The 27,256-nt window shown below is 46.0% G+C and overlaps 3 protein-coding genes across 5 annotated transcripts in view; 2 read left to right on the top strand and 1 right to left on the bottom strand.

Moving 5' to 3' along the window:
* The window catches only part of LOC134092981 (inactive rhomboid protein 2-like), a 36,845-nt gene extending 12,905 nt beyond the window's left edge, over positions 1-23,940 (top strand). For all 3 annotated transcript variants that reach the window (XM_062546198.1, XM_062546216.1, XM_062546207.1), the window contains 16 exons: positions 371-504; positions 1,490-1,673; positions 3,438-3,635; positions 4,085-4,219; positions 5,964-6,082; positions 9,118-9,324; positions 9,757-9,868; positions 10,881-10,955; positions 11,197-11,358; positions 12,721-12,806; positions 13,159-13,222; positions 13,737-13,831; positions 14,223-14,298; positions 14,649-14,749; positions 15,042-15,195; positions 21,526-23,940. In XM_062546198.1, coding sequence (XP_062402182.1) covers positions 371-504; positions 1,490-1,673; positions 3,438-3,635; positions 4,085-4,219; positions 5,964-6,082; positions 9,118-9,324; positions 9,757-9,868; positions 10,881-10,955; positions 11,197-11,358; positions 12,721-12,806; positions 13,159-13,222; positions 13,737-13,831; positions 14,223-14,298; positions 14,649-14,749; positions 15,042-15,195; positions 21,526-21,945 — 2,322 coding nt within the window. In that variant the 3' untranslated portion in view covers positions 21,946-23,940. The remainder of the gene's footprint in view (positions 1-370; positions 505-1,489; positions 1,674-3,437; positions 3,636-4,084; positions 4,220-5,963; positions 6,083-9,117; positions 9,325-9,756; positions 9,869-10,880; positions 10,956-11,196; positions 11,359-12,720; positions 12,807-13,158; positions 13,223-13,736; positions 13,832-14,222; positions 14,299-14,648; positions 14,750-15,041; positions 15,196-21,525) is intronic.
* LOC134093031 (uracil phosphoribosyltransferase homolog) lies at positions 7,420-8,568 on the top strand. The gene has a single exon (XM_062546290.1). It carries the CDS (start codon positions 7,568-7,570, stop codon positions 8,381-8,383), a length of 816 nt encoding a protein of 271 aa, XP_062402274.1. The 5' UTR covers positions 7,420-7,567; the 3' UTR covers positions 8,384-8,568.
* A 1,221-nt stretch (positions 23,941-25,161) lies between the features above and the next one.
* On the bottom strand, positions 25,162-27,256 carry aanat1 (arylalkylamine N-acetyltransferase 1). The gene is made up of 3 exons (XM_062535639.1): positions 27,103-27,256; positions 26,705-26,859; positions 25,162-26,334 (listed from the first exon to the last, which is right to left on the bottom strand). The coding sequence occupies exons 1-3, from the start codon at positions 27,254-27,256 to the stop codon at positions 26,029-26,031; spliced, it is 615 nt and encodes a 204-aa protein (XP_062391623.1). The 3' UTR covers positions 25,162-26,028.

Genomic DNA, 27,256 nt, shown 5'->3' with positions numbered 1-27,256 from the left:
CACACCCACCCACACACACACACACACACACACAATGCAGCTTGGTACCCCACCTGCTGGCAGGCTGCTAGCTCACATGCTGGTCTTTGCACCATGTTCAGAGATGTCCAGGGACTGATGAGTGATGACCTGTAAGGAGATTACATACATACATTCATACAGTGCACCTTCTCCAGTGCTGTGGAGAGATCAGTCAGCACTAGGAGTCTGTGTGCTTTATCATGTGGAGAACTTGACTGAACAATCATGTGAACAATCCCTTGCTTTCCTCTCTGCTGTGAAACGTTTCTCGAAAGGTAAAGTGATTCATGTGGAATTTAACCAACTTGTGTGTGCGTGTGTGTGTTTGTGTGTGTGTGTGTCTCTCCAGCCCCAGCCCCTGCGTCCGTCGCTGAAGAAGAGCGTGAGCATGCAGCAGTCCAGCGAGGCCCTGTCCGAGCCCTCGGCCGACAGGAGGAGAGCCCAGTTCCGCCGGCAGACCTCGCTCTCGCAGAGCATCCGCAAGTGAGCCATCGCTCCACACACACACACACACACACACACACACACACACACACACACACACCTCCCCACCACGTTTGGCTCACACGCTGCTGCCCACACACGCTCACATGTCGCTGCTGACACATCATACACCGACGACACACCTCAATGCCAACACTCGGGCAGCCAAGACACACACACACTCACAACATTCCTGTGTTCACATCTGCACTCTCACACACATTCACCTGCATGTTGAATGAATCCTTCACTGTCATACTCCACTCATGAGGAGATTTTTTTTTTTTTCTTTTGAAACGCACACAGACCGAGCACTCTAATGGCTTCGTGGAAATAACACTGAACCAAATCGAATCGAATTGGATTCCTCGACGCACCGCGCCGCAATTTTCTGGATTGGGCCGTAATCTTGTTTCCTAATGAAAATGCACTCCACTCCCGTGCCATTAGTCTAGATTGCTTTAGAGGGCTGGAGCGCTGCCACTGTGCCAGCCAGCCTCAATGGAAGATAATTAGCCGGCCTTGGAAGGAACTGAGTCGCCTCTCTGTTCCTGAAGCATGTTCAGAAAACTGCCCCCGTTGGCATTCTTTTCGAGGCACATGTAGTCGCGCAGAATAAAAATGTCTCACAAGAAATATGTCTTGGTTTTGGATCAGCTGGCGCTGCGAACTGCACAGGTGGATTCGTTCATTGAGCTAATTTTCAGTTGAGCTGCATTATCCACTATAGTCTGGTCTCTGTTTTTTAGTGAATTCCTTGTAATGGTTCCTCATTTAGTTTTGTATGTCTCTGTCCCTCCCCCTACTTTCTCCACTCTTCCCATGTTCTTTTTTTACACTTCTCACGCCTCCCTTTCTCTCACTCTCTCTCTGTTTCCCTCACTCTCTTTCTTTCTTTCTTTCTTTCTTTCTTTCTTTCTTTCTCTCTCTCTCTCTCTCTCTCCCTCCCTCCCTTTCTCTCTCTCTCCCCCCCTCCTGACCACAGGGGCACGGCGCAGTGGTTCGGCGTGGGCAGTGACTTTGAGAGCAAGCAGCAGGTGTGGCAGCGCAAGAGCCTGCGCCACTGCAGCCAGCGCTACGGCAAGCTCAAGCCGCAGTACTGCGACACGCCCGACGGGAGCAGCAGCATGGAGAAGCTCGAGTCGCCCGCCACCTTCAAGATGCCAAAGGTACCCGGGTGCCAGCCAGCTCTCCTGCCAACACACCCCCCCCCCACACACACACACACACACCCCTCCCTGCCCCCCCTCCCCTCCCCCCGAGGGACCTGTGTGCTGGGCCAAAATAGTTTGCATTTCTGAAAGCCCCGGAAAAGAAAGTGGACCTTGCTCCTGCCCAGTAGTTTTGTTTTTATGTGGCGTTTTACGAGTTCTTTACTAGGGGGCGTTATGTGAGTTTCTCTCTGGCTGTCTGCAGTGGCAGAGTGTGAGGCCTACTGGGGAACACTGCTGTAGGAGCTGGAACATGAGCCTGGGTGGGAGAGAACAACTGTTGTTATGTTCCGGCCATTGCATAGAAACACAAAACAAAATGGCCCGCTCCCTGAAAAGATATGCAGACTGTAACAGACACCACAGAACAGGCAAGGTCTGCAACTGATGATTACTTTCTTGATAAATCGATCCGTTGTTTGATCGTTAGAATATCAGAAAATAGTCATTTTCCAAGATTATGTCTTCACATGCCTTGTTTTGTCCACACACAAAAGATATTTAGTTCACTGTCATAGAGGAGTATACAGTAAAGCTGTAAAGGAAATATTCAAGCCTAAGAAGCTTCAATCAGAGAATGTTGATGTATTTTCCTTAAAGAACCGATTAATTGATTATCAAAATAGTGATTAATTTAATAGTCAATAATAAAATTGGTTAATGGAGGCAGCCCTAGACAGTTTAGCTGGTGGATGAGGCCCTGGTTGGGACATGGGGAAGTTCTGCTGGGTGGGTGAGATCAGAAGGAGGAGGAGGAGGAGGAGGGAGTGATGACTGAGGGTGAAGAAGATCTCAGGAGATCACTACTCCCCATAATACTGGAAATAATGGCACAGTGCAGTAGGGTTGCTTCAGCTGCAGCTGACACTCACTTCTCTCTCTCTCTCTCTCTCTCTCTCTATCTATCTATCTATCTATCTGTCTCTTTTCCTCGTTATCTATCTATCTATGTATCTATCTATCTATCTATCGGTCTCTCTTCCTCTCTATCTATTTATGTCTCTATCTATGTCTCTATCTATCTATCTATCTATCTATCTATCTCTCTCTCACTATGTCACTCTCTCAGAGTTTCTTCCTGTTTGGCTGCTGCCTCCTCTGATCAGCACACACTCTCCTCTCCTCTCCTCTTCTCTGTTTGGCATGCTCCTGTTCGTCCCTCGCCAACATTCACTGCTGTTGGAGGGCCATGCCATGTCATGCAGCTAGTTAGTTAGTGTATTGGGTGTCTCACGTGTCTGCTCTCTCAGATGTCCTGACGAGGTGTGTTCTTCTGACCTTTGACCTAGTAGCAGTAATCCCTCTGTTGTCCCCACGCTTACGTTCCTGAATGACGATATGTTGTTTTGATTGCTCTGTTATGAGGAGAGGCTGTGATACATCTGTGAGGTTATGAAGGATATGAAGATGCTATACAAGCCAAGCACTGACTGTATTGTAGGCCAGTCCTCCGCCTAAAAGTGGCAAGAGAACAAAATGAAGGGACATGAAATAATGAAAATGTAGACGTAAATGTAGACGAAGATGTATGACGAGTTTTCCTGTCCCTAATTGTCCCTTAAAGCACTATCCTGTAACACATCTTCATCTCTCCTCCTCCCCCTCCAGATTGTGGACCCTGAAATAATGAATGTAGATAATGATAATAATGTAGATGTAAATGTAAAGTTTTCCTGTCCCTAATTGTCCCTTAAAGGACTAATACATCTTCTCCTCCTCCAGATTGTGGACCCTCTGGCCCGTGGCCGGGCCTTTCGTCAGCCGAGCGAGACGGAGCGGCCGCCGCGGACGCCCTTCACGCCCCGCATCACCTCGCTCAGCTCCTTCTCCAGCCAGCGCTCCGGCTACGCCCGCATGCCGCGCCGCAAGAGGGAGTCCGTCGCCCGCATGAGCATCCGCGCCGCCTCCAACCTCATCAAGGTCAGGCCGCCGGGGTCAAAGGGCAAAGGTTACGGAGATCAAATTTAAGGGCACAGAGAACTGTGGAGCGTCTTAGTTTAGTCTGCTGCAGTAAAGTGTGGTTATTGTGGTAAATGTGCAATTTATAGTTTTTTGGTGTTGGAAAAAAAAGTGTGTTGCATCTGGTTGTACTGATGTTCCTGTTTATTTTTCTGTAATTGGAGTCGTTAGCTCAGGCATTTGGTATATTTTGCAACATTCCTAACCAAATAAACATACACAAGTGCAAAAATAACCTGTGTGGCTTTTGGAAACTTTTGGAGGCTTTATGCTGGTTAAAGATGGTGATGTCATTCATGACTGAATGGGGAATGCCCAGGTGTTGTTGTTGTTGTTGTTGTTGTTGGTTTCTGTTCAGTGTTTTTTCGAGTGAGACCGCCTGAGTGACCGCTGGGTTTTGTGTTGCGCAGGGTCGTCCGGGGCTGCAGGGATCGGTCACCGGCACCGGCCGTGGGTTCCCACGCCGCAGCTTCGCCCGGCCCAGCTGGATGGAGGAGGACACGGTGGACACGGCCGACACCTCCGACTCCGTCTTCTTCAGCAAGGTGAGAGTGAGAGTGAGTGAGGGAGAGATTGAGAGAGAGAGTGAGAGAGAGTGAGGGAGAGATTGAGAGAGAGAGAGTGAGGGAGAGTGAGCGAGAGTGAGAGAGTGAGAGAAAAGAGAGTGAGAGTGAGAGAGAGTCCCTCTGTCCAACATTTAACCTGCTGTCCTTTTGTGCCCTCTGTGTCTCTCTGAAATGTTTAGTGTTCAATGTACAGTTATCTTCCTGAACATTTCCTCTCTCTCTCTCTAGTATCTGTCATATCCAAAGTAGCTGAAAGGCCTTTTCAAGTGTTTATCTCACTCAAAGTTTGCGTGCTTGGTTTCGGATGGATAGAAAAAGTGGTTTCTTATTTTTCTGTTGACTTTTCACTAATAAGGGAAGTTTCCACCCTCTGTGTGTGACTGTAACCTTTTCTGTGTTTATCGTCTCCCCATTTCCTGTGTTTATTACTCTCTCTCTCCGGGGTTTTTTTCCGTACAGGTAAATCACTCACCCACTGCACATCAGCTTTGAATCAGCCTCGGCCTGGATAATTAAAACGAAATGTCAGATGTTATTTTTGGTTCCCCTGCACTGGCAGACTGGATGAGCTGGTTCCCATTCACCGTGATGGGTTTTCCTGTGGGCCTATTGGCTCACAGAGTCCCCCATTAGAACTAGCGTGTCAGGACCACTCTTTGAGAAGGAGCCGTGTACCAGGATTTATGCGCTTCTTTGTAAAACTCAAATGAATCATTGATAGAAAGAATCCATAATGAGACTCAGACTGATATGTTTGCAGAAGAGTATGTGGCCAGTTGTGAAAGGCTTGGGAAGGAACTTCTGTCTGTTTCTATGGATGTGTGTACAAAAGGGAGATGTATGTGTCTCATTTAGTTTCCCTCTTGTTTTGGTTGAATGCACAAGAGGAGATGTATCCCATTGTATGACAGCGGAGTAAAAGGAAGCTAAATGTACCCATTCAAGTGATGGGAGCCAGGCTAATGAGTTAGCATAGAAGTTACAATTTTCAATTTTAATGTCGCTTATAGAGCGCCAATACATTACACATGTCTCAAGGCGCTTTACAGAGTGTTAGACATTCAAAGAGAGCCCATGAGTAACAGGGGCAAGGAAAAACTCCCTAGAATTGGAGATACATATAGGAAGAAACCTCAGACAGACCCACGACTCAAGGGCCCAACCCATCTGCCTTGGGTCAGTTACAGTACAGTCATTTGTAGTTTGAAAGTTACAATGACAATGAAAGTTCAAATAGTCCAGTGTAGGGAATAAATTGTCCATTAGTAATCCATTAGTTATTTCGGAAGGTGATGGGTCGCTGGGATCCGAGGGCCAAAGATTCGGGCAGGGAACCACAGCAGGCGATGTTAGGGCAGTCATAGGGATGGCGAAGGCAATGGCGATGGTAGGGCAGTCAGAGGGATGTGACTTCAGGTGTGATGAGGGACAGGCACAGAGATGGTTGATGGCTGGTAATGGTTTACCTCACAGGTGAGGTATAGGGGAAAGGGAAGAGAAATAGAGTGTGTTAGTATTACTGTAAGTCATATTAAGTATTAATAAGTATATCAATGGTGATATAAATGGTTATACTATAGAGGGTTTACAAAACGCTTTTACACACCTCTCTCAAGTTACATATTCCCAGTACCTGCTGGTAGCTAGTCTGCGTAGCCATGACTGAGTATATAGTAGAAATGTGTTGTTGCTGCTGAGCTCACTGTGCTGTCCCCTGTCCCAGATTGACGCTCGAGAGGAGATGTACTCCATGGCCGACGACGTGTTCGAGTCGCCCCCTCTGTCCGCCGCGTACGGCCCAGGAGACATGCCCTTTGGAGACGGCACCCCCTTCTACAGCCTGTGAGTCACAGTGGGGAGAACCAGGGTTGGGCAACACCACAGGCCAATTTCTCTTTCACTCATTACAATCTCTATTAGTCTTTCTATCTTTGCCATCTCTCTTTCTCTTTCATTTCTCCTTTCAGCTCCTTTCTCTCTGTGTTTCCAGTCTCCCAGATATACATTTGTATATGTACAGTATATGTTCAGCTCTGGAAAAAAATGAAGAGACCACTGCACATTTGATGTCCTCCTACGGCTGAGTGACATTTGACTGAGTTGACGGTCATATTCAAAAAGAAGAGATCACTGCGCATTTGAATGTGACCGTTAACTCATTTGAATGTCACTCAGCAACCGTAGGATGACCTCAGAAAAATGTGCAGTGGTCCAGGACCGGTTCTAGACGACTACTTTTGGGTGGGCAACATAGCAAAGCAGTCAAACTGGATCAACACTGACATAAACGCAAAACACAAACTCATAAAAAAAATCATAACTACCTATCTCGAGTTGCTGCAGTCAGCGTCCGGGGATGAGCAGTATTTCTGATGCATGTATTTAAAATTCAAAATCGTATTTTGCCAGTTGTATTTTATTTAGTTTAAGTTTAAAAATACTGGCAACAGTTTTGATAAAACCAATAGCCTACTTTTGTTTTACCCTTGATGTGATGACATCAAGGGTAAAACAATGAATGCAGCCTCTGACTGATTTAGTCATTTGCCCAGACTTGTTGTGATCGGAATATTGAGATTCAGGAAGATGATCCAGTGCAGGATGAGTCATTTGGTTACTCTCTCTCAAGGCCCGATCACATTACAGGCGGCATGCGCTATGAAACCCATTCATTTCAATGGGTTGAGAGCGCAAAAACGGGTCTGCCGCTGTGCTCAGCAAAGTGCAGCGCCGGCGGCATTTTGTCGTTTTGCCGCTGTTGCGCGTACCGCGGTCAAAGTTGAAATATGTTGAACTTTGACCGTGGCGCGCTGTAAGTGAATGGTCTTTTGCGCGGAGCCCAGCAGTAACCATAGAAATAGGAGCGGTAACAGCAACAAAACTCATAGAACGTTATCTCAACCAAGAGCAACCTAGCGGTGAGCGCAGCGCATGCCGCCTGTAATGTGATCGGGCCTTCACACACACAAACAATACACTCCCGCTCACACCAACCTCAAGTTTCTTGAGAACTCATGATCCGTTTCTTGAGAACTTTAATCATCGATACACGGTACACGATGAAACCGGTTATGTGGTTGCCCTGCAACATTGCTCATTGTGGGCACGCATGGATGATGTCGGAGTCTCCACTTTGTACTGCTTCACAAGTTCAGTTGTGACTGTTCCTGTAACTTCAACGTCATGCGGATTAAATAAACTCAAGATCGGAACATTATTTACAGGGATGACAAGGGAAATTTACCTAACTGCCTTGCGCTGTGAACTATATTTACAGTTGTTGGTTGCATAGTAGCCGATTACTAGCTTCGTCCTGTTTTTTGTTCTATGGAAACATATTTCAACGACAATACAATGCCTTGCCATAACCAGCAGATGAACAATAACGGAAATGACAGTCAAGAGCATGCGGCTAAACAAGTACGGTTCAACAGTAGCGGCTTCCAGACACAATCGGAAACGTTCACCGACGGAGATAACGGACAACATAACGACACCGTTACATTAAGTAACGAGGCGCGGTGTCTGATAAGACCCCAGTTGAAACTCCTTCCACTGAATGACCAAATACGAGAACTACAGACCATCATAAGAGATAAGTCGACCAGTAGAGGTGATTTCGTGTTCTGTGCAGAGAGACTGATCAGGTTAGTGGTTGAAGAAGGACTCAATCAGCTTCCATACAGTGAGTGCACAGTCACCACTCCAACAGGGCACAAATATGATGGCGTCAAGTTTGAGAGGGGGAACTGTGGAGTCAGCATCATGAGAAGTGGGGAGGCCATGGAACAGGGTCTGAGGGATTGCTGCCGGTCCATCTGCATTGGGAAAATCCTCATCCAGAGCGACGAGGAGACACAGAAAGCCAAAGTTTACTACTCCAAATTCCCCCCTGACATCAGTCGCCGCAAGGTTTTGCTCATGTACCCTATCCTCAGCACAGGAAACACTGTTATCGAAGCGGTCCGAGTTCTGCGAGAGCACAGACTGCAAGCCAAACACATCATCCTCCTCAGCCTTTTCTCTACACCACACGGCGCAAAATCAATCATTCAGGAGTTTCCTGACATCACCATACTGACAACGGAAGTTCACCCAGTGGCTCCAACACATTTTGGCCAGAGATACTTTGGCACCGACTGACCATGCTCCACATTGATATGTTACACACTCACTGCTATCAGTGCAGTATCTGTGCTGTGACAGGTCGACCAGAAAAGTGTCTATGCGTATTTCTTTGTTTGACTTTAGCCTCTTTGAGATTTGCTGCCTTAATTAGATCTAGTTCCTGCACAAGTCAATACAACACAGAACTACATATACATTAACAGATATGTGTTGGAAATCCACGGCAAAAGAAAGAAAAGTGCGAAGAACCCCATTCCAATCTGGTGACCTGGCATACTTGTTGCATGTGCTACAGCACTACGTTCCTCTGTCCACTTGCTCATTTTGGTGGTGACTGGGAGATAATAAATAATAACAAATGAATATCTGGATTATTATTTTTTTTTATTATTATTAATCTGTATATCTGTAATCTGTATATTCATAAGAACTGGTTTGAAACATTGCTGACCTCCATGTGAAATCAGCACTGAGCTACTGCTAAAGAGCCGATTGATATCAGTCTGTGAGATGTTTTTTTTTTACTACAGCATCTTATTACAGTATAATGTCTAATAAAACAATATTTTAAAACTGTAAAAAAAAAAGTTGTGACTTTTTGAATGCATCTGATCTGATATATGTGTGTGTGTGTATAAAGTATACATATATAAATATACTGTATATATATATATACAGCAAGCCTGTCTTTCAGTCTCTGATGATCTGTGTGTGTGTGTGTGTGTGTTCTCCTCCCTCTCCGTGTGCAGACGGGACATCAGTAAGACGCCGCTGCCTTGTGAGCGGCCGCAGCAGCGTCGCGGGCGACGCATCGCCTCGCAGGTCAAGCACTTCGCCTTCGACAAGCACAAGCGCCTGTACGGCATGGGCGTGGTGGGCAAGTGGCTGAACCGCCACTACCGCCGCAGCCTCAGCAGCAACGTGCAGAAGCAGCTGGAGGACTTCCACAGCCACCGGTGAGGCCCTCTAGCACCAACACCACCACCACCACCACCACCACCACCACCACCACCAGCTCTCTGTGCACAGGGCTTTAGGACAGCATGAGGGATTGGGCCATAATATTTTCAAATGTTTGGAATGAACATGAACCCATCCATTAGTATCAAAAACAATGTTGGACGTGTGCAGAAGTGCAGGCATGATAAAGTGATTGCTATCAAGTTCAGTAACCACGGTGGCCAGTGGCTGCCCATGCTATTAGAATATACTGTAGATCCTAAAATATGGAGTTATCAGTCTTTTTCCTCATGGACACTTAGTGAAGCCTCTAAAGTTATTAAATTGCTGTGGTGACCTGACCAGTGGTCAGTGTGTTCTGTAATGGGCACTCAGTGAAGCCTGTGCTGAGGACACTCGATCTAAACCATCTGTTCTACTCCCTCCAGGCCGTACTTCACGTACTGGATCACGTTCGTCCACATCGTCATCACCCTCCTGGCCATCTGCACGTACGGCTTCGCCCCCGTCGGATTCGCCCAGCGCTCCACCACCGAGCTGGTGAGACACCCCCCCCAACCCCCCCCCCCCCCCCCCCACACACACACACACACACCTATGCACTCCCCGCCCCCCCCCCCCCCCCCCCCACACACACACACACACACAATGCCCCCCTGAGACCCCCACCACATTCACACACTCAGCCCCTCCCCCCCACATCCTCCTGAGACCCCCACCACGTTCACACACTCAGCTCCCCCACACCACTTCCTTAGCAACCAGTCACACAACAACCAAACAACCAGATCACTAATAACTGCTGGTGGTATTAGTGGCAAGATGTCCTCTATGGTGCTTAAGGGCAAGGTCTCCTTAATGGTTCTCTGGGGATGCTTCTTGTACGCTCAGGCCATGAAAGGTGCTTCTTGGTTGGTGCTCCCCTTACACAGTCATTACCTCCATTTTCACCCGCCGCTCTTTACCACAAACAAAGAGAGTGATGTGTGGGCTTTAGATAAGATAAGATGAGTCTTTATTGTCTCCTAGGAGTGAGATGACACAGATTAGACAAAAAAGACAAAAGCATACATTGCCACAAAAAGGTTAGTTAACACCAATAATATAGAGACATGTTAGATATAATCTTGGAGAGAGGAGTGGCATGGAATGGCCAGGTGATGCCTCACACCTGCGCTACACCGGGTCTGGAAGTGAAGCGCACCGTTCGCAGATTTTTTTTTTTTTTTACGTACTGTACACACGACTGCTGCTATCACATCTGGTGCAGCCAGCTCCATTGATTATAATGGAGGCTAATCGCAGCAGCAGATGCTCCGTGAGCGTGAGCGGAAATGCTTCAGTTACGAGCCCAGTGTGGCCTTCCTGTCAGACACTAACAGCAGACCAGCGCTCCTGCCCACGGCTCCCTGCCCACCGCTCCCTGCCCACCGCTCCCTGCCCACCGCTAGCACAAACTCAAGAGTTTCTCATGCGAACCCGCAGAGGAGTCACACTCTCTGCCCTGTCAGTGGCTTTTCATTCATCTACTGTTTTTCATGTGTTCCTCCAGGTGCTGAAGAACAAAGGCATCTATGAGAGCGTGAAGTACATCCAGCAGGAGAACTTCTGGCTTGGGCCGTCCTCTGTGAGTTTGGGCTCTCCTTCTCTCTGGCGTTCTTCTACCCCGGCGTGCAAGGAAACTCGAAACTAAATGTTATGATTTTATAGTGCGGAAAGCCTTTAGCAATAAAATTATGACCATGAAACCTTAAAAATCAGAAAATCATTTTTGCTTGTACGGATGAATGTAACTGCACACCGCTGTAATGCACGTTATTGTAAGCCTTTGTGCCGGCTCTTCATCTGTGCTCTTTGGGCGCGTTCAGGATGATCTCATCCACCTGGGGGCCAAGTTCTCCCCCTGCATCAGGCAGGACCAGCAGATCGTGCAGCTCATCCGCAAGGCCAAAGACCTGGAGCGGCAGACGGGCTGCTGCGTCCAGAACGACAACTCCGGCTGTGTGCAGACCCTCAACAAAGACTGCTCAGTGAGTGGGCTCTCCTGACATACGCATCATCTCATCCACACACACACACACACACACACACACACACACACACACACACATACACACACACACACACACACACACACACATACACGTATACACAGAGAGAAAGAGAGTTATGTGTGCTCACCTGTTTTATCTCTGCATATATGTACATGCACACACCTTTCTCCAAGCTGATACTCTACCGTTCTTTCAGTTTTGAATCACCCCAAAAGTGACAGGAAAACTCATAGTTAGTGCTTGAAGATGTTATTTTTGTTCTTGCGCATTAAAGAGTGCTCCATTTGTCAAAAGAAGTCTAGGATAGGATATGAAATGGCAATGGAGTTATGGTAGAATGGAGTAATGGCCTTCCCTGTTTCCTAAGATTCCTAATACTCGGTGTTTACGAGGTACACATTTGAGCAAAACCAGAGCACCCTCACACTATCACATTTTTTCTGCTTGAGAGATTATGAGGCTGTTGAAAAGGAAATGTTGAAGCTGTGTTTCTCTCAATGTTTCTGCTCAACACATTAGTTCACTTTTGGCAATGTATAACAGGTAATTTAATAAGAATTGTCCACCCAGCATCTGTTTTCTCTTGTCCATTTTAGTCTGTTCCTTTTCTTAGTCTGATAGGTTTTGTTTTCTTTGACACTGCACTGAGGTCAGCCAGCATTCCTGAGACTCATTACCGTTGAAGATAACTCTGGGATTTCTCTTTTTTTTAAGTCGATAGAAAGCTGTTTTTCTGTCCATTCTCTAGTCTAGTGCTCCAGATAGCCCAAAAAGGTTTTTAATACATGGAGGTGTATGTAAGCACATTGAATGACTTCTGTGTATGAAATGTGCTACTGTATATAAATGAACATGAGTTGATTTATCTGGACTTGACTCTGCAAGACAATGTTGAGCTGCTAAAACATGATTGTGTTTCCCTGATGATAAATCAGCCTTTTACACTTTAAAATAGGATTAGGATTACCATAAATGAACCTTTTGCTCCTACGTAATCCAAAATAATCCAGCTATAATATTGCTTTTCAGAATGATCACTTTTGCATTATATTTTATCAATTGTAGGTTATTTGGATGCAAAAGACCATTTCTGTGATTCCTAACTTTTGAGCAGGACTTTTGAGTCTAATAGCAGGAATGCTATTAGATTGCGTGTTCTAACCTTAATTTGTTTCAGGATTTTTCCTAGTCAAAGCTGCACCAAATTATGCACACATACCACTCGAGCTCATACTGATCCACATGCACAGCACATAGCCCTATACTGCCACCTACAGGCCACTATCATGGGTTGTTTCACTTGAATCGTGAATCTCAATCTCTCCTCTCCCCTGTAAGGAAACACTTGGCACTTTCATCCAGTGGACAAATGAAGATGTGGACATCGTCAGGACGTCCGGCGCTGTGTGTCATCAGGACCCAAGGTACTGCCTGGAGGGAGACCTCACAAGATGGCCACTCCCATAGCTGTTCATAAAGGCCAGCAGCAGAGATCTGTTCATGCTCTTGCGTCCGCTTATGTTTATGTATATGCGTGATATGTTTATACTTATATGTGATATGTCTATTATGCGTTATATGTTTATACTTCTGCGTGATATGCTTATTTGTGATATGGTTATGTTTATGCATGATATGCTTATGTGTGATATGTTTATGTTCATGCTTTTCTGTGATACATTTATGTTTATGCTTATCCATGACGTGTTTTATGTTGATGCTTTAACATGATGTTCCTCCGTGGTCTTCTCGCCCATAAACATGTATTGGCTAAAGGATCTGTGAAGAGCCCGGCTCCATAGCACCGCACATATGGCCCGATGACATCACCGAGTGGCCGGTAAGTGGAACAGGTTTAGTCTCCTGAGGAAGCTCTTTGTGGAGCCAAGGGAACTGCCGTCAGGTTCAAAGCTGCTGCAACTCACTATAGATGACGTTTCAGATGTGTCAAATGAAAGCTGGATGTTCGGTGTAATAGACTTGCTCAAGTAGGAGCCTTGTGGGGTAGGAATAGGGAAATCATGCGGGATTTCATGGAAAGCAAATAACTAGAAAGACCAGTCAGGAAATGAATGGTGTATCTGTCTGGCTGTCTTCCTTTTCATCTTACATTTTGAAGTAGTTTTCAAACAAATGTGCAAATTTAAAAGCATCAACATGTAAATTAGCCTTTAATATTTACCTGCCTTTCCTGGTGGGTTTAGTGTGTGGTTACTTCATGTACTGTTTAGTGTGTTTGTGGGTCTTCTACATCCTGGGTAACAGTTCAAGCCTCAAATTGATATCTCAGAATTATGTTGTACTTGTGCATGAGTTTGTTTCGATAAACATTGGACCTTTTCTGCTCTTCTCAGATCTGTACCAAGCGTGGCAGGTTGAACCAAACAGGCCTTCGGCACATGGACTGCAAGATTAAAGGGCGGCCCTGCTGCATAGGCACCAAGGGCAGGTAACCCACAGCTCCTCAGGGCATGCACACACACACACGCACGCACACACACACACACACACACACACACACACACACACACACACACACACACACACACACACACACACACACACACACACACACACACACACACGCTCTAGAGTTCACATAGTTAAAAAGAAACACACATTCTGGTTAAATGGATCAAGTGGATTAAATTAATTAGTCGGCAGCAGTGGTTGTAAGTAGCTCAGAAATGTCTGCACTTGATGCCATGGTGTTGCTCTGTGTGATCTGTTTTCATACTGCTCTCTCTCTTTCTCCCGCTCTCTCTCTCTATCCCTCCCTCCTGCCCTTCGTCTCTCTCTCTCTCTCTCTCTCTCTCTCTCTCTCTCTCTCTCTGGATCAGGTGTGAGATTACAACGCGGGAGTACTGTAGTTTCATGCAGGGATACTTTCACGAAGAGGCCACGCTATGCTCACAGGTGCTTTTATGAGTCGTATAACTCGTTTTCATTTGAATACCTGAACGCTCTGTTATTAAGCTGCGCTTTACTGGCCTAGTGAGCAGGATATGGGTCACAAATAAGACCTTTCTCATGCACACAAGATGCTTCCCAGAAATCGAGTTCTATTTTTGTTGCCCATGTCCTGTCAGGGGCTTTGAGTTTCTGGTGTGCATTAGAGAGGATCTGGTGCACATATTAAACTTTTCTGTTTAATGCACACAGCCCTTTAGGAGCTCCGTGCTGGCTTTAATTGCGCTCTCTCTCTCTCTCTCTCTTTCTCTTCCTCTCCCTCCCTCTCTCCCGCCCTCTCTCTCCTCGGGCCAAAGGTAAATTGTTTAGATGATGTGTGTGGGCTGCTGCCCTTCCTGAATCCAGATGTGCCGGACCAGTTCTACAGGCTGTGGCTGTCGCTCTTCCTCCACGCCGGGTGAGGAAGACTCCACCTCTCCCCTCTATCCCTCCGTCCTTAGAGCAGCAGTCATGGAGGGAAAACATAACAGGTCATTTTGTATTATTCCTAAGTAGTGTATTCTCTGTGTGTGTGTGTGTGTGTACGTGGGCGTGTTTGTGTTTGTGTGTGTGTGTGTGTGTGTAAGGGGGCGTGTGTGTGCGTGTACGTGTATGTGTGTGTGTGTGTGTGTGTGCGTGTGCGTGTGTGTGTGCGTGTGTGTGTGTGTACGTACGTGGGCATGTGTACGTGGGCGTGTGTGTGTGTACAGACTGCTGCACTGCCTGGTGTCGGTGGTGTTCCACATGACCATCCTGCGGGACCTGGAGAAGCTGGCGGGCTGGCTGCGCATCTCCATCATCTACATCCTCAGCGGCATCACCGGCAACCTGGCCAGCGCCCTCTTCCTCCCCTACAGAGCCGAGGTACGGCAAGCCCCGCAGGACACAATGCACACCCCCCTCACCCACCACTATGATCTATCTATCTATCTCTCCCGACTCCTCTCATTTCATCCCTCCCTCCTTTGGCACAGCTCTTCTTTCATTAGAGGGTATTCCCTTCTTTTTCTGCCTTTTTGTTTAAGCTGTGATATGAACATTTAATTGTTATTGGGTAATTGTGAACTGCATTTTTACTCAGGAGGGAACACAAACACAAGGGTTCAGTGTGTGATCAGTTTTGAGACCAAGAGAAACAAAAGCACACAAAAAAAACTCCTTCTGGCTCAGTCAGCAGGGGTCCCCTGAGGTTTAGCTGTGTGGGCCATGGCTTATTCCCAGCTTTCCTGAACTCTCTCTCTAAGCCTGTGGTACTCTAGACTTCTCCACGCTCTGGCAAGTAGCGTCTACGCTGTGCTGACCAGCACGTATTAAAGATGGTGTGAATAATACTGACCTAGTTAGTTACGTGGTTACTGGTTACGTGGTGACGTACTTGGTTACGGGGTGCCGTGGTCGGTTACGTGCCTGGGGGGGTGTGAAAGCTCAACAGAGAGATGAGAGAAAGTGCTGGCGAGAAAATGAAGCGTCTGTTGTGGACCTGTGTGTGTTGTCTTGTCTGGAGGAGCTTTTTGTTGTGATTATCTGTCTACGGTGACCGTCTCGACCTTATGACCTTTTCACCAGTGTTTGTGTTAGTCTTAACGGACTATTTGCTTTGTTTTGCATTTACTATTTCTAACTTTTGAATGACAATACTCTTACACGAATATATGTCACAGCTTCTTAATGTTAGAATAACTAGTAACTTGGACCTGTTGTGTTTTGAGATGTTGCTGAAGCATCTATCCCTATTCTGCATTAATGCTTCAGTTATAAATAATCGAATTAATATGAAGTACAACCAGATTCTTTGTGTACATCCGCTGGACAAGGACTTCCCGATAGATGCGTGCCATCAGCTCAGTCATCAGCGGCTAATCCCATTCTCCTCATCGTGTGTTTGATGTGCTGATGGAAAGTTAGGACACAATCCTCTTTAAGGGCGGATTAATAGTGTCTCAGCAAGCCTGCTATAAATGGGCCTGAGGCGCTGGGGCAGCCGACACTAACTTTAGCCGTGCAGGAAGTGACTGGTAGTCAGGTGGACGGCCACACGGCCGGTGGTGCTACCTGGCCGCGGACGGTTAGACTACAGGTGTGCTACCTGGCCGCGGACGTTTAGACTACAGGTGTGCTACCTGACCGCGGTTAGACTACTTTGGACAGACCAGGAGCTTGAGTAACAGTCTTGATCGTTCGACTACTTTGAGCTTTAGTAAGAATCCTGACAGTTTGACTACTTTGAGCCTTTAGTAACAATCCTGATAGTTTCTGGTTTCTATATGATTATATGTAGGGCCTTATCAGCTGAACGAATGCATGCACACACACATAAACACATACACGCATGTGCATACACGCACACAGCACACATGTACACTCACGCACATGCACACACAGAGGCAGGCACACACTAACACGCAGGCACGCACACACACACACACACATGCACACGCACGCACTCATACACATGCACATGTACACACACAGGCATGCCCACAGGCACACTTGCACACAACACACACACAGGCTTGCACATACACAGGCACACACATAAACATACTCATACACATGCACTCGCACGCACTCATGCACATGCACACACACAAGCATGCACACAGGCACACACACTTACACACAATGCACACACACACACACAGACATGCGCATACACAGACACCCACATAAACACACCCACACACATGCACCCACACAGGCACACAGACACACTCATGCACATGCACATGCACACAGGCACACACATACTTACACACACAAGCACACACACACTTGCACATACACACACATAAACACACCCATACGCACACACACATAAAAACACACACACACGCAGGCAAGCAGGCACACACACACACACACACACACACACACACACTCACACTGCCGCTCTGCAGTACATCTAGTTGACGTCTTTTTGGGTTGATTGGAAGCAATCCATCAAGCTCTTTGCCATACATTGGTGCGTCAATCTTCTGGCAATGGTCATTTCTATCAAAGATTAGAAGGAAGCTAAGCATGTGAAGAGTTGGAAGAGAGAGAAATATGCTGAGCAGAGAGGGGGATTACCTAATTGGCACTGGTCACTCCAACTCAACTTTAACCCTTTAAGCTTTACTCTCACCGTCCAAGCAGACCACTTGACCACAACAGCTTGCCAGTGCATTCCTGGTCAAGTGAGAACACAACACATTCTATTTGCTCATAAATATTTGTTTGCTACTCCTCTAGTATGTTAAAGATTCTCGTTTTGCTTATTTAGCTACGGAAAGATGGAATTGCACCATTTGTGAAAGGCATTCCTCCAAAACGGCAATAACCTGCCATTTATGCCTTCATCACCTCTATACATCAATGTGTGTGTTTGTATATGTTATTTCATGTTAAAAGACTCACAGAGGTGTGGATGTATGTGACCCATATGTGTCTCTGTGCTGAGGTGTTCAGCAGCGTTTCAGGTGGCTTCTGTCTCTCTCGAGGCCGGCTGTCAAGTAGACTCTCCGTCAGGCTCTGGCGTCACTGCAGTGCTGGGAAGGCATCATAAACCCATTGCCTTTCTCGTGACTGAAATAGTGGCCACAACACACGGCTTGCCATGAACCCCAAGCCACTTAGGGCGCCAGTAATAAGGCTGAATTATCCTATTAGCCCACACAGCAGGGCCCGTGGGCTTGATTCTGTTGCACTGCCGCGGATGCTCACCTTTCGCTATTCAGTTAAGGGGCACTGACAGGGCAAAGTGTTGTAGTCAGAGCACTGTGCAGTCAAGTCAGTTGGCGCTTCAAAGGCAAAGCACACTCTTCCTCCTTTGCTTGCTTGGCACTAACCCTGGGTTGTGTTTGGGAACCTGAGGGCAAATCCGATTCCCTGTCATCATCGCTCCAGTGCAGCTGGTGGTGAGTAGCTAGGTGCTAATCTCAACATTAGCACTCTCGCTCTCCGTGTGATCTTTGGTCTTGCAGGGAGTCTGGTCAGCACGTGCCCCCGGCTAAGTGCACGTTTCACTGGGCGGTCGGGGTCATCCTAGTCCAATCTGCACACCCTGAGGGGCATGATGGCTCTTAGATGCCACTAGATTACAGCCAAACTGACCAGCTATGCAATTGTTAGCCAAGGTATCATGACACGACCTAGGTATTTACAGGTGGTGCTTACACAAACTAATTACTGAGATACAAGTGCTTTGCATTTAATTATCAGTAACCACACTCTCTTTTTTTGTTTCTATGCAGTGTCGTAGAGTGTTGATAGTTGTTCACCCCTTGACATGTTCTGGATGATTCCTGTGATATTGTAAGGTTGGGCATGGGCCACTATGGCAAGCCCCCGACCACACTTCATCTGGCCTTGTTCACCTTATTATGTGACCCTCTTATGCAGCACAATGTTGACCCCTTTACAAGGTCATGTGAATATTTGATTTGGTGCCAAATTTGTATGTAGAGCAAATGAGCAGAGTTCATTAATTACAATCTGACTTTTTTGACCTTCTGATGTTTGAAGTGTCTTGTATGATGGGTTGGACATGATCAACCTAGAAGCATGAGGTCTTTCTTACCTCTACTTAACTAATGTGCGTAGTGTGCAGGAGTAATGAGAGCAAACATCTCAGCTATTTAATTGCTAAGCTTCTCTTTGGGTGAGGTATTTCTAAAAGACGCACAAGAGAGTCTGATGTTATGTCAGAGAATGTGAGCCCTGTAAGCTCCTGGAGAAGTTCAGTCCTCTCACATGCTCGGCAGTCAGGCGTCAGGGAGTCGTCCAGCCTCAGCTTTCACCTCTCACTCTCCAGAAACGTGAGCATGGCCGCGTGGTGCGGCGTGACTCTCCCTAATGCTAACACTAATGCTAACGTGGTTGTGGCTAGCACGCCACAGGCGGTGTTTGTGTGTGTGAGACACTTTTTTATGGGCGTGTGACGTGTGTTAGGGGGTGTTGCATGAGCATGTGAAGAGCTCTCTCTTTTCTTTTCCTCTCTCTCTCTTTCCTTCTCTCTTTCTTTCTTTCTCTCTCTGTCTCTCCCTCCCTTTCTCCCTCTCTCTCTCTCTCTCTCTCTGTCTCTCTCTCCCTGTCTCTCTCTCCATCCCTGTCTTTCCTGTTGCCTGCTGAAGTAGGTGCCCTCCTCAGATTAGCCATCTGCTTCAGCTGACCTGTCGCCACCATCCTGACGTCAGGCCTGACAGGTGATCATCAGGCAGTCAGGCAGGCCCTGCTCTACTTCTAAATGAGAGAGTCAGTGTGAGGGAAAGGGCTTTGACGGCTGAACTGAAGTTGAACTTGGAAAGTGTCTTTGGAAAGCACAATTCCTTTAGCCACACCATTAATTACAACCATACATTATGTTGCACACTGCACTTTAAATTGAGGTAGGCCTATTGCACGTGTTTGGAATCTGTGTGCAAATGTATGTGTGATTGAAATATAATGCATATTTGATAGGGATGTAACGATACACTCAACTCACAATTCGGTATGATTCACAATATTAATAAGCTACAGACAAATTATAACTATAAATAAAGGAATATTTTTCAAACTGAGAGGAACAACAAGGTCTGAAATCCTGAGTGTCACAGTTAATGTGTATTCTGTCTTATCCAGCGCCCTGCATGGTGAGGTCATTTAAATATTTTGACCGATCTGACTCCAATTTTACTATTATTATTATTATTATCAACATTCGTAGACATCTGAAATTGAACAAGTGGAATCAACAGCAGATTATGGCCTGTTCTGTTCAGAAATTGAATTGCGATTCATTTTTTTGATCTTGACTGTTTGTCATTTTCAGACATTTGTGTTGATTTTTAGCCGATTCATGGTGCATCGTTACATCCTTAATATTTCAACGTTCTATAGAGTCTATGAGTTGAACAACCTCTTGTGTACAATAACATTTTGTTGTGCGTGGCAGAAAAGGAGAGAAAGAACAGTCGTTATACGAACAGTAGCCTACTAAGTGTAACTCCGTATTGACGGCACCAACATCTGCCGGCCTGAGTAACTCCTGTCGGTTACTGCGATAATTGCCTGGTTGTCTGTTTTGCTAATTGTTGTTTGATGGGAGCCTTTCTTCTTTCCCCCGGCCATATTTGAGTGGCTCATTAATATCACACAAAGAGGTAATGGATGGCTAGTGGCGACCCTGCTGCTCAGCTAGTATTAGCATTCACATGACGATCCGCTCGCATCTGACCCCACGCTCCACCGCCACGGGGTCAACGCTGCACATTCAGCCAGCACATCTGACTTCCGTGTGTGTGTGTGTGTGTGTGTGTGTGTGTGTGTGTGATGTCTCTGTAAAATAATAACAGCCTTGCCTCTCCACACTGCCATTAGTGAGATACATGTGACATTGGCTTTCAATGGTCACGTTTTTCATTCACAGAGGATACATTAAGCCCAACAATGCAAGCAGGGTGTGTGATTTAGAAATAGTGGCAAGTTGTATTTGAATGATTCATTCATAAAATGTAAATCATTCACAACAAATTGTCCCTTTTTTTGTATTCATGTTGATCTGTGATTTTTTTTCCCTCTCACATGGATTCCCTACAAACAGTGACTTTGGCTGAATGAAACCTTGCAGTTGCTACATGGTCTTTGGTATTATTTGCCCTCAATGGTGCCTTCCAGGCAGCGCTGCCTTCAAGGCACTACTCCCCCCCAGTTTAGGGGTAGGATGAGGGTTGAGGGGGTTATTAAGGTTAGGAATAGGGTAAAGGTAGTGCCTTTTAGGCTGTGCTGCCTGGAAGGTGCTGTTGGGGGCAAAAAACACCATTGAGCGTTGCTACATACATTAGCTTTCTTGTGCTAAGGGCGCACTCAAACTGGGCAGTGGGCATGGTCAGAGAGTACAGTTCTCTCCCGTTTTTGGTCTGGTATACAAAGATTCTAGAACACAGCAGCTCAACCGTGGCTGCGTACAGTTTGATAGCGTGCAGTGTGAGTACGGACCAAGGACAGGAGGCAACCATACTCCGGCATGGCACAAGTGAACCGCGCCCAGTGTGAGTAAGCCCTTAGTCACTCTCTCTCTGTCGTCTGTCATAGCAGCAGTAGTGGCAACACTAGCTGATGCTGTTGTATTGGATGGTTCTTTCATGACTTGTGTAGCTAAGTGACTTGACCCTAAAGGCTCGGAGTCGATGTGCTCTCCAGTAACGACTGAGCTCTCTGTGTGTTGCTGTGCAGGTGGGTCCGGCCGGCTCCCAGTTCGGTCTGCTGGCGTGCCTGTTCGTGGAGCTCATCCAGTGCTGGCAGATCCTGGCCACACCCTGGAAGGCCTTCCTCAAGCTGGTGGGCATCGTGCTCTTCCTCTTCTTCTGCGGCCTGCTGCCCTGGATCGACAACATCGCGCACATCTTCGGCTTCCTCAGCGGCCTGCTGCTCTCCTTCTCCTTCCTGCCGTACATCACGTTCAACACGTTCGACAAGTACCGCAAGCGGGCGCTCATCCTGCTCTCGCTGCTGGTCTTCGTGGGGCTCTTCGCCTCGCTCATCGTCTGGTTCTACATCTACCCCATCAACTGGCACTGGCTGGAGCACCTCACCTGCCTGCCCTTCACCAGCAAGTTCTGCGAGCGCTACGACATCGACCACGTGGTGCATTAGGGAGGGCGCGACGCGTCGGGACACGTCGGAACCGTCGCATGGCTAACGCTATAAACACCGTATGTCCCAAGTGCATGCGAATGCGAGAGAGCGTTGGCGACAAAAATCAGTTTGATTGCTTTGTTTTCGGTGAGAGTGTCCTAACTGGATGCGTGTCAATACAACTTAAGAACTTTTGTCGGGAACGCCCTGTTTCTATTCTCTGTCTGTCGCTCGCGCTGTTCTAGAATTATACAAGCGTAACGCAATAGAACGACACATCTCTTGGATTCAGCGTGGACAGCGAGCATTCAATGCTCTATGACAGTCGGACGTTTGCATGCAGTTGGGACAAGTTAACTTGTGAGAGGGCGTATGGCGAGCGAGCAAAAGCACTACTAGAGAGAGAGTTACTCTACCCTTCTCACAGGGTTGCTGAAGGGGCAAAGAGAATTCACAGGTCTGTGAGGACCTCGTGCGCAGACATGAAACTGCGAGCAGACATGAAACTGCGGACATCTACTCTGAGAATGGACATGTTACCTCACAACATTTGTTACACTTCCTGCTTATTTGTTGTTTTGCAACACTAAAGAAAATGTTCACTAAAGTGTTCATCAAGGGGCTCATCAGGACACATGGCTTAGGACCTAATTAGAACATACAGGAAGCCATCCTAGACTTAGACGTTTTTCTTTCAAGTATTTGTGAGACATGTTATTGGGCTGGAGGCTTTGGGCAGTGGGAAGTCATCATAGGAGATGGCTCTTAGGCCTTACACTACAGAGTAGTCTGAATTTCACATTTAAGCCAAGAAAACCTAAGACAAAATCTGCCTTTTTCTTACAGAAGAAAAGGTGCGCATTATTTCAGATCTACCAATTGTCAGTTCCTGTAAATGTTGCTGTTATTTAATGCCTTGATAGATGGTACATTCTTTTTAAGTCAGCTAACTAACATCAAGTTGCTTTGAGTCCATCCGTTAGACTGACTGAACATGTTGGTATTCATAATACTGTGCAGCTTGATAATCAATGTCAGCGCCTTTCTGGGATCATTTCAGTTGACCAAACTGAACATTTCAAGTTTTTCAGTAAGTTCCATGTGGAATTTTGCCTAAGTATTTATATTGATTTTATGGATGGTCAGACATGCATTTCAATATCAAATATCACATTTCATTTGTCTCCATTTTTTTTATATAAAGTGCTGCATTTGCCTTGAATGGGAAGCGTTTGAGTCATGAACTGTAAGGGATGTGATTGTGCCAAGCTGAGCAAACGCCTCTCCAACATCAGGACTGCATTTACTGTGCCTCACTCCGGCGCTGGACTAGCCGTCCCTCGCTGTTTACCGGAAAAACATCCGTCACCACTGCCCGCCTTGCTCCCCGTGTGCACTTGGATTAGAGCTCTTAGCCGTGGTGAGTGTCTGGCTTTATCCGCTGTGAAAAGATGACTGTGAAATGGATTACGGCCTAATTGGGGCTAATATGCAGCTATGCGTGATCATGTATCCCCTTCTGCGTATCACATCTGGGAGTTAGGATTCATGGGGATGACTGGTAACGTAGAGATGGTGAAGAGATACTGTACCACTGCTTATCTCTCTGATCATCACTCTTCATGGATATGGATGTTGCCGTGTTTTGTTTTTAGTACCCTACTGCCTGTTTCTCTGACACACAAGTGTGTTGCGGAGACCTATAGCCCCTTCAGTTTTTTTTTCAGTAGGATCTTGTTGACATTGGAATGCAGCGTGCCTTTTTTTCTTTAAAAAAAAATTAATAATCAAGTTTGACTGCCTTTTATTATGATTGCATTAATTTGTACTAACAAACTGTACAGGTGGGATTGGACCAAATAGATAGTCATTTATTTAAAAAAAAAAAAAAGGGAAATTGTAAAATTATACATACTGATATTTTTGATGGATTTTATATGTTATTCCTTTATGTGTGGATTATAAAAGATGTTTTCGTCTTTAAAACAAATGTAAATAAATGTTTTTCTCCTATGTCTGTTTACCAGTACTACTAGCTGACATCAGAGCCATAGATAGAGAGAGTTGCGACACTCTTTGATGTTGCCGCCACGATCAAAAGTTCCAAAAAAACCTGTGCTGAATGGCTGAATCGCGGGAGGGTGGGATGTACTTCTGATGCTGGAAGGTGTAATCAATTAACTCATTGACTACTGACCAAGAGATTGGCTGTAAACAGTTCCAAAAGCCCCATAACGAGGAAATAGCCTGGAAAAAGCGCTGCCATTTTTTCCTATGGAGGTCTATGGGAGTGTCGCCACTCTGTTTTATCTACCGCTCTGGCTGACATATGTTAACTGGTGGGGCGTCCTGGGCTTCTGACTGAGCACCTGCAACAGGTGGCGCTGGTGGATTTCTGTGGATTGGCCTCCCCAGTGCCACCGTTTACGCACCATCAAGTATAATCTCGATTCCCCATCTATGGTGCGTTACCAGCCAAATCACTACAACTCTGGGACATTTTGCTAGTGGTTTATTGTTTAATGTCTGCCTGGAATCAGACAAAGAGCAGCATCAATTCTTCATCAATTTTATTTTTTATTTTTACTGTCATCAAAAGTCTTGTAAAACATGTAAAGGTGTCTTGATTCAAGACTTGAGGCAAAAGTGGTAGTTATTTCATCTGATAGAAAAATAACCAAGTCCTTCTAGCAGAGCTTTACAGCCTTACAGCATTTGGGGACACATTGGTTGGTGTAATGACCAGTTCTCCATACAACCTGGTCAGCAGATTGAAGATGACACGTTTCTAAGCTTTTTTTTTTGAGGGGGGCAGTTGTCATGATAAATCACTGTCGTATCGTATCACTTTTGACAGGCCTGATAAAGAGATGGCAGACTGTTGCTCCAGCAAATCCTCAGATCAGATGTTTACATTCGTTAGAGCTCTGTGGTGGCGCTGCAGGGGCTTGTGGTACTCTTGAGCTGCTAAAGCTGCACACGGAGGAGTGAAGAGGTCCATCTGGAGGTGATGGGGTCAGTGCCTTTTGGGTGCACACACAGGTGGCTCAAGCTGATCCAGAGTCAGTCCCACCCAACACAAACAACGATCAATAACAGTAGAAACTTTCTTAACCACATTAGGACCATACAGCCAACATCAACATCTACAATACAACTGAATAGGTTTCCTCTTTCTAATGAGCAATTCTGTGCTTGAGCTACGTATTTAAAACCCGTAACCAGACGCTCTTGCATTTGACTGCATGATACGTATGTGACAAGTAAAAATATAATAATCACAATGAAAAAAATACAATGCTCAGCAAATTGTTTACTCATATAGTTTAAATAGCTGTGATGGCGTCTTGAATCACAAGAGACCACAATCAAAAGGTGGTGCTGAGTTGATGCTATACGAGTATTTTAATGCCTGTATTGCACACATACACAACCAGTGCAGCCAAGACACTAACAGAGAAGAAGGGCTATCATTGCACCATAGTAAGATGGACCTGCTGAATACATACAAATTGTTGGGGCAGGGATGAATACAATAAAGACTTAATAAAGAGTCCAGTTCCTGCCATCTCAAACCTCTTCTTCAAACTAGAAATCTGATAACATTGTAAGACACTAGAGATAATGATAGAAATTATCTTTTCAAATGTTCTAAGTAAAAAAAAATTCCAACATTTAATAAAAAAAAATATGCAAAATAAAAAGTATAAATAAGTTGTCCACATATAAATATAAAAATAACTGACAATAAAACATGAATGTAATTCTTTTCTAATTGCTGCTGTATAGTCTCCAGCAGCACAGCGAGCAAATTATGCTCATATTGGTCCTTTGCTGACTATGGGTCGTTTTTACTGATCAGGGCAGTGGATGCCCCCGCATCATTCCTTAACACAAAGGAAAACTTTACCTCGCAAACATCTACACCCATAGAGCCAACAAAGCGTGAGACGTTTACACCTACACAACAAGCTGATGATCAACTCCAAACACTGGCCAAAAGCACATCTTCCCCGTCTTCACTTGACTGACCATAGAAACCAAACAAAACACGCAAGCAACATCAATCACATCACACGGTCCAGGGGACCATTCGGCGGCTCAGCAACCGCTGTTGCGACGCATGAGAGCGTGGCCACGGACGTGGTACAGCATCTCGGTGAAGGTAAGGGGGCCCACGGTGATCTCGCAGGGGCCCTGCACCTTAAACCCGGACTTCCGGTAGAAAGGCACCAAGAAGTCCTCGCACATGAGGACGGCGCGGCGCACGTAGGGCAAACAGCGCAGGTACTGCAGGTAGCGCCACATCAGGATGGAGCCCTTGCCCTGCTGGCGGAAGGTGCGGTGGACGGCCAGGACGTGGACGTGGACAGTGGAGCCATGGGGTTTGTGAAGAGTCAGCGCATCCTGTACCGACAAAAGAAAAAAAAAGAATCAAGGTAAAACTACTTTAGAAGCTGTCTAATTGGTCTTCCTTTCTGCCAGTGTTAACTAAGTAAATTCACATTATTTCCTGTGCTTATGATTATAGTTGTAGTAGGCTATTTAGCAGACGTTTTTGTCCAAAGCGGCATAATAGCAACAATGCAATAATTAAATTTGTCAGTAAACAATTGTAATTGTAAAAGTTAGTAAGACTACTACACCAAGGAGAACAGCAATAATATACAACGGACAATATCTATTTCTCTAGGCTGACGGATTTGAATGTGCAAACTTGAAGAGCATACGCTCCATATGCGATAAAAGAGCTAGAGACTGAATTAATGTTTCTAACCGTTGTTAGCCGCTCCTGGTCCCAGAGAGAGCCGATGATGAAGGCTACCAGCCTGCCTTCCTCGAACCACCCCAAAGACAGCTCCGGACAGAGTGTGAGAAAATGACGCACCTCGTCCAAGTGCAGGGGACATTCACCGGACACGGAGATAAAAGCTGTTGAAAAATAGAAGATTTAGAACTTGCATCGTATGTCCCTGGGTCCTATACAACTACTATTTGGTAATTTGGCTTTAGACAGATTTACTTTATGTTAAGCCTTGTGTGCTACTATAAAGTCTACGTTACAACTTTAAACAAAAACAAACATGTTTCATTATATACTCTGACAATTTGTAATATAAATCGTTTACTTGACCATGAATTGAAACAACTTGGAAAGCAAAGGTGGTACTTTACCTTCCCTCTCGATCTCAAAAACACTGATAGCGTCCTCCGGACTGAGGGAGCGAAACTCGCTGGCCGGCAGTGTGTGGCGACGCTGACGCCCGGGAGAAATCGGAGCGCGCATGTGGAACGGTTTGAAAAAAGGTAGGGCACTCACAACCGACAT

This window comes from Sardina pilchardus, chromosome 1, assembly GCF_963854185.1.
Source record: "Sardina pilchardus chromosome 1, fSarPil1.1, whole genome shotgun sequence".
NCBI classification, from domain to species: Eukaryota; Metazoa; Chordata; class Actinopteri; order Clupeiformes; family Clupeidae; genus Sardina; species Sardina pilchardus.
The sequence above is the reverse complement of the archived record's forward strand: the minus strand, read 5'-3'. Positions and strand labels throughout refer to the sequence as shown.

What these genes read in the sequence shown, in the direction of transcription:
- aanat1 (XM_062535639.1), bottom strand. Translation starts at nt 27,256, where the DNA reads ATGTCGGTTGTGAGTGCCCTACCTTTTTTCAAACCGTTCCACATGCGC. An exon ending in TTTTGAGATCGAGAGGGAAG is followed by an intron (nt 26,860 to 27,102) that starts GTAAAGTACCAC and finishes ATTTTTCAACAG; the next exon opens with CTTTTATCTCCGTGTCCGGT. An exon ending in ACCAGGAGCGGCTAACAACG is followed by an intron (nt 26,335 to 26,704) that starts GTTAGAAACATT and finishes TTGTCGGTACAG; the next exon opens with GATGCGCTGACTCTTCACAA.
- LOC134093031 (XM_062546290.1), top strand. Translation starts at nt 7,568, where the DNA reads ATGGAAACATATTTCAACGACAATACAATGCCTTGCCATAACCAGCAG.